The 6,000-nt window shown below is 38.2% G+C and overlaps 1 protein-coding gene across 1 annotated transcript; it reads right to left on the bottom strand.

Annotated features, from left to right (window-relative positions):
• Positions 1-592: 592 nt before the first annotated feature.
• Positions 593-3,312, bottom strand: eevs (2-epi-5-epi-valiolone synthase). The gene is made up of 5 exons (XM_084927205.1): positions 3,170-3,312; positions 1,768-2,401; positions 1,330-1,569; positions 865-1,117; positions 593-690 (listed from the first exon to the last, which is right to left on the bottom strand). Exons 1-5 carry the CDS (start codon positions 3,310-3,312, stop codon positions 593-595), a joined length of 1,368 nt encoding a protein of 455 aa, XP_084783331.1.
• Between the last annotated feature and the right edge of the window lie 2,688 nt (positions 3,313-6,000).

Here is a 6,000-nt window from a genome sequence, read left to right as displayed (position 1 = left end):
CTTGATGTTGACGTTTTTAGCATATCAGGTTTGCTATGAAACAAGAAAATAAATACACTTAACATTTAATTTTTTTAAATAAATGTTAAATCAATTTTAAAATTGAAATAATGCTATTACAAAGGTTTTAAGGGTAAAACACGAGTGAACTGTTACAAACACAAACTCCACTGATAACCAATTAAAAATCTTTAATGGCGCTTATATATTTGACAGACATAACAAGCAACGAACTCAAGCTGTAAGCGGCTTCTTATATTTCTGTGGATCTTATATTATTTGCTAGCTGTTGCTGCCCTTATGTGACAAATTATTTTTGACTGCATCACACAACAATGAGAACACTTAGGACACTAGCAATAATTCTGACAGTTATAGGCCATTTCTACAGGCTTTAAGATTATCAATACAAAAATAGTTATCTCACAATGTGACTGTTTCTGAAAATGCAGCAGACCAATGCTATAAACCAGTTTCTCCTACCAGTACGAAACATTTAAAAGTACAGTACATAATACTACACACTTAAAAATGTAAAAACAAAACATTTAAAAAAAAAAAACAGTATTGAGGGGGTTGTAGAATGACACTATTAAGGGTCACAGTTGCTCTCAGAAGCGGCGCTCAGTTCCTTGCACCATTTTTCGTAAGCTCTGTGCAGGATCTCATATGATGTGTTATTAAAAATTTCTGCAATAAAAAGAAGAGCAAAGCAAACAGTTAATTCAGCAGCAAAAAATGTGAAACTTCCAGTTCCACCTTTGTTGCAAATACATAAGCAATGACTTCTACTTCTTTCTGGAAGGAAAAAACGTGTTTTGTAGCAGTGACAAGTACATTTAAATCAAGCAACAGGATCCGTACCTGCTTCCCCGAGACCTACAGGGAGAGGCATTCTGACCAGGCCGCCAGAATGTTTCAGCCTGTCCTGCAGAGAATTCTGTATGAGCTCCATAGTAAACTCTTGATGCCAGACAGGAAGCTCCAGGCTCACCATGCAGCTGATGATCCTCTGCTTCTCTTCTTCTGTCAATAGACCACTCTCTTTGGACACATAAACCATATAGGACATATCTATGTTCACTGCCTCACCGTGAAGCAGAGACGGGAGAACTTTCTGGACGGGGGAGAGAAAGGTGAGATGATATCATTTGCAACCTGAATGAAAATGTGAAACCCTACACTTTTAAGATATCCGTGTGTGTGTATATAATCTCAAAACTGTTTAAAGCTCTACATAGCGTTAATGTATATTTTGCACATACTCCATAAACTTTATCAGCAAAAGATACAAAGAGTTCAGCTGTATTTGCCATTAGTGATCATTACCATCTCTAATGCTGGACTGATAAGATGGCCAAAGTCCACAAGTCTGTCGAGGTCATCCTCCCAAAGGTTTGGGGCAAGCTCCTCCAACATAGTCATAATAGCTATGCGAGTTGCCTGTGATGCAGCCTTTAAGGTGCTGCACCCATATACACTGTTATCAGTTTGGAATTTAGTGTCCAATAGCATAGAGCCGTGTTTCTCGAGAAGTTCGAAGAGGCCGCTGTGCTTCATCATAGCCATCTGCAAAGAACCGACAAAAATTGCATGGAGTTACTTCTGCTGTCGGGGTCACTCATCTTTAGTGACCTCTGGACTAGTTTCTCTGCTATAAATGGCACGTGTGTGTCTGTAGTACTTGACCTTTATGGCCCATGAGAATAGCACAAGTTGCTGTTTTTTTTAACGTACAGACTTTATCATAAATTAAATTTGCCGTACCTTTAAAATCTCTGCCAGCCCATTGGAGATATGTCGTCGGGAAACAGTCTGTATGAATGATAGATCAAGGAAGGTGGCAGCAGGTGGAATGTAGGCACCCAGCTTATTCTTGCAGTTTGCAAAGTTAACCCCTGTCTTTGCCCCTACGCTGGCATCGATGTAGGAGAGCAGTGTGGTTGGGACTCTGATGTAAGGAGTGCGCCTCCTGTAGAGTGAGGCAGCAAAGCCCACTATGTCAAGGCACACGCCTCCACCAATGGCAATGATGGGCTCTGTTCGTCGGTCAAGAGAGAAGTTGTTGACCTCATCTAAGATCTTCAGAGCCGTCTCCATAGATTTGTTCTCCTCAGTGGTGGGTAGAGCCAAGATCTTGTAAGAGACATTGTTGGCCTCTAAGTATTCAGTTAGCTTGGAGCCATAGATTTGAAAGACTGCCTGGTCAACCACCACAAAGCGTCTGATTGGCTTGTTCGATTTTTTAATGTCCTCTAGCTGCTGAGGGTCATTGATGTGGCCCAGAAGGAGGGTGTCGTTGCCTGGGTCCAGCAAGCCCTGAGTTTCAGTTACCTTGTAAGTAAAGACAGTGGGACTGATAACTGTCCAGGTTGTACCCTTCTCTGTGACACTTTCACAGCTGCCAGACAAGACACAAAAAAGTATTTATTATAATCACAGGACATTACGATGACCTTTGGTCTGTATTTGGGCTGAGATTAAAAAGACTATAAGTTAATAACAGTTAACAGTAACAATTAAAGTATTTCTGAACAGAGACGCCATCTACTTGTCCATCATCTTGGTCTAACACAATTATGCAAAATAGCTTCTTTATTAGACAGAGGTGTCATCTGAGCCTCATTTAACAGCATTCTTTCATTCTTCTCTCCAAGCAGGAATCTTATTATGTCAGGATACAAACAGTTTAAAGCACTAAAACGCTCGTCTTCAAAATGCTTGATGTTGTACTTATCAATAAAAAAAAAAACTGTGTTATGTAATCATATGTAATGCATTATTACAGAAAAAGACTGTAGTGTTACATTTCAAACTGATGTGAGACTTAAAGCAAAGAAAAATGGTTTTTTTGAATTGCAGTCAAAAGCAGCTAACCTCTGGCTAAATTCCACTTCCTGAAAAATACCAGTGGCACTTTCTGCCATTAGAAAAGACTAAATAATGCAGAAATTATAATTTAACTCGGCAATATTTGCAAATATCAGATTACTACTATCAAACTAACTAAGTGATCATTTGCAGTGTATAATTTACTGAGAAGAACATTAGACTGAAGAAAATGAAAGAAATATGCAAACAAAAAGAGGTCAGTCGTAAAATACGATTAAAGGTTTATCACAGTTTTCCCTGTGATTTCTGTAAATTAGACTACGGTGTGTGTACTCACATTTTTGCAGCCGAGACACTGTCCACTCTGTCCTTATTGATCTTTTTTCCCAGTTGGCACTTCCATGTACTTTTGACCCGTACTAAACTAAACTCAGTTGTCTTTTCTTTGGCATCTTTTTCCTCTGGTTGAACTTTTCCCATTCTTGTAGGCTGTAAGTTACAGGTGTGAACAAAGCAAGTGACAAGTTCATCCTGCCTTAGGAGCTTTTAAGTATAGCAGTGTTTAGAGAAGCCCTTAGGACAAGGGAGGAGCTTTTTGAGATGCTTCACATGTCAATGCATGCATTTTGCGTAACTCTGAGGTAACACCTGCTTTTTGAATAAAGTATGACATTACTTAACTGTATGTATAACAGTTTAACCACAATAAATACATACAGCAGTTGAACAGTTTTGGAATATGCACACTTTTTTGCTCCTGTTGGTGAAGGTGCAGTTTTTGTTGGGTTTTTATGTTTTTTCAAACCACACTTTGAAAAACAGTCATTTTGTAACAAGGACATTTTTCAAAACAGGTTGGACTGACTTCAAGGTTAAGTTTTAAGGCATCAAACAACATGGCACTGGCATTGAATATGTTAGACTGAGAACACTGATTAAGTTTTAATGTCTTTTTCTTAATCTAATTAACAACATTGTAAAACACAACCTGACTTATTCTGTAAACACTAATTACAGGATACACAGAAGTACAAATACAACGAGAAAAGAATCCAACACTGTGAGATTGGAAGGAAGTACAAGCTCACCAAAACCCGCTCAGTTCTCATCTTCTTCCTGTCAGGAATATTCTATGTATCTGATGGTTAAAATGGAGAAAGAAGTCCTGGAAAGAGGCATTGCTTTGCAACTTAACATGGAGTAAGAATAGCGTAAGCTCACAGCCATGTTAGATATTTTGACAATACACCAGGACAAAATGAATACAGCAAGTGCTACATGCACTTCAAGGAAATCCTTTATAAACACAACGGCTCAACAGCAAATAAGGGAACTAATATTCAGCATGTGAAACTTGACTTTCTAACCCCAACATGTTGCTGCATGACAGAAATCTGTGTATTGGATTCCAAAAAAAAAACCCTGGCACTTCCTAGTGCGATATTATTTGAGCTATATTTGGAAATTCTATTTCATAGGACTGTTGTTACGTTTTATAGTTCATCATACTGCTATGTTATTGTTGAACACCTTTAATGTCCATGTCAACCTTTCAAGCAGCAGAACAGGAAACACACAACTGAGTGAGTGAACCAAAAAAGACTGCATTTGATGTACAGTACCTTGACACATACACTAGTCATTCCTGCAACTAAAACTTCCCTACCCCCATTAAACTGAGAGGCTTGCCTAACTGTAGTCATGTAAACCCAATGGTTTCCTTGATAATAAATGGCTTGACCACTTAACCCATATTCAGAAGTTCTTTTCGACCAGTGAGATCATTTTAATTTGACTGGATCAAGTAAAACAAGGCTAAGACGTGATGCATGCTCAGTGATCCCACACAGTTGATTCTGTTGATCTGTTTGGAGCGTTTTCAGTGAGAGAAACATTTTGTCACTCATCCAAGTGACTTCTCAGTCTTCAGTGAGACTGACAAAGAAAATGCTACGTCCATGAACAGACTCAACTTTTTGCTGTGATCTTTCGTGTGCTTTTGGCAGGTCAAAAACTGAAGATGCTAATCCACCTGAGTCAAGCACAGAGGGTCCTAGAGATGGGGATGTTCACTGGCTATAGAGCTCTGGCCATGGCTCTCCACATGGCAAAAAAAATCGCTGTCAAGACTGAAAATGCAATCAAGGTGCTAAAGGTGAGTTAAAATCAGAGAATCTGATGAACTCTGAAGATGCATTGGGTCCTTTTTGGATATTAAGAATACCTTTGTGATGGGTCTCATCCTTTCCACAATATTATATATATATATATATCTATCTATTTGTAAACACTGGTTTACACTGACATGTCAGGTTAACACTGACATTTTTTTCAATAAGTGAACAACTGGGTCACGTGGTCAGTTTTGTAATAATCCCTTTCAAGCTGTTGCAGATGAGCAGTTTGACGAGGCCTAAAAAGAATATCACGAAGAAGAGACTAATCAGCAACAACAATTTTCTGTGATTATGCAGGTTATAGGTATAGATAACTATTTATCTTAGAATAGGGCTTTATGAGTTCAACCAGTTTATCTCTAATGATCCGTGAGTTGAGAAGATGTGTTTTTAAGCTGCAATCAGTTGTTTTTTTACACTTCTTTTATTTTAACTATGCACTCTTGTTTAAAAGATTGTCGTTCGTTTTAAGATGGCTTCAGTCTTATCTGCTGTGTATCTGTGGCTTTCGAAACAGATGCTCCATGGCCACTATAATCAAACAAACAAAAAGCACAGAGCAGTCTAAATCTAAATAAAATTGGTACAAAGGCAAGATAAGCATTGTTGAAAATAAAAGATACACTTACTCTTTGGTGTTTTTAAGTGTATGCAATGCTAAAAATCTGTGAGAGAGATATTTTACTTTGATGCTTTTAGCAACAGGAAACTCACGTATCACACTTTTGCTGGCACTGAGTTGCTTAAAAGTTTTATTACAATTAAAATTTCTCACCCCTGGATTGCTAGAACTCACTTTTCACTAAGAAAAGCATGCGATCATATCTGAGACTTTATTCAGCAGTTGACCTATTTGATCATAAGATGTGGGCCTTCTGTGGTTTCTTATTTTAAATGGAGAGGCAACCATGGTTAGAGTTTATAGCATTTAAACTACAGAACAGTATTCTCTCCTCTGCTTGAATATATGCACACATGTGGAAATGCATGT

This window comes from Perissodus microlepis, chromosome 5 (assembly GCF_051167445.1).
Source record: "Perissodus microlepis isolate ML-2025 ecotype Zambia chromosome 5, ASM5116744v1, whole genome shotgun sequence".
In the NCBI taxonomy this organism is placed as follows: domain Eukaryota; kingdom Metazoa; phylum Chordata; class Actinopteri; order Cichliformes; family Cichlidae; genus Perissodus; species Perissodus microlepis.
Note: the sequence above shows the minus strand (reverse complement) of the source record. Positions and strands in the feature narration are given on the sequence as shown.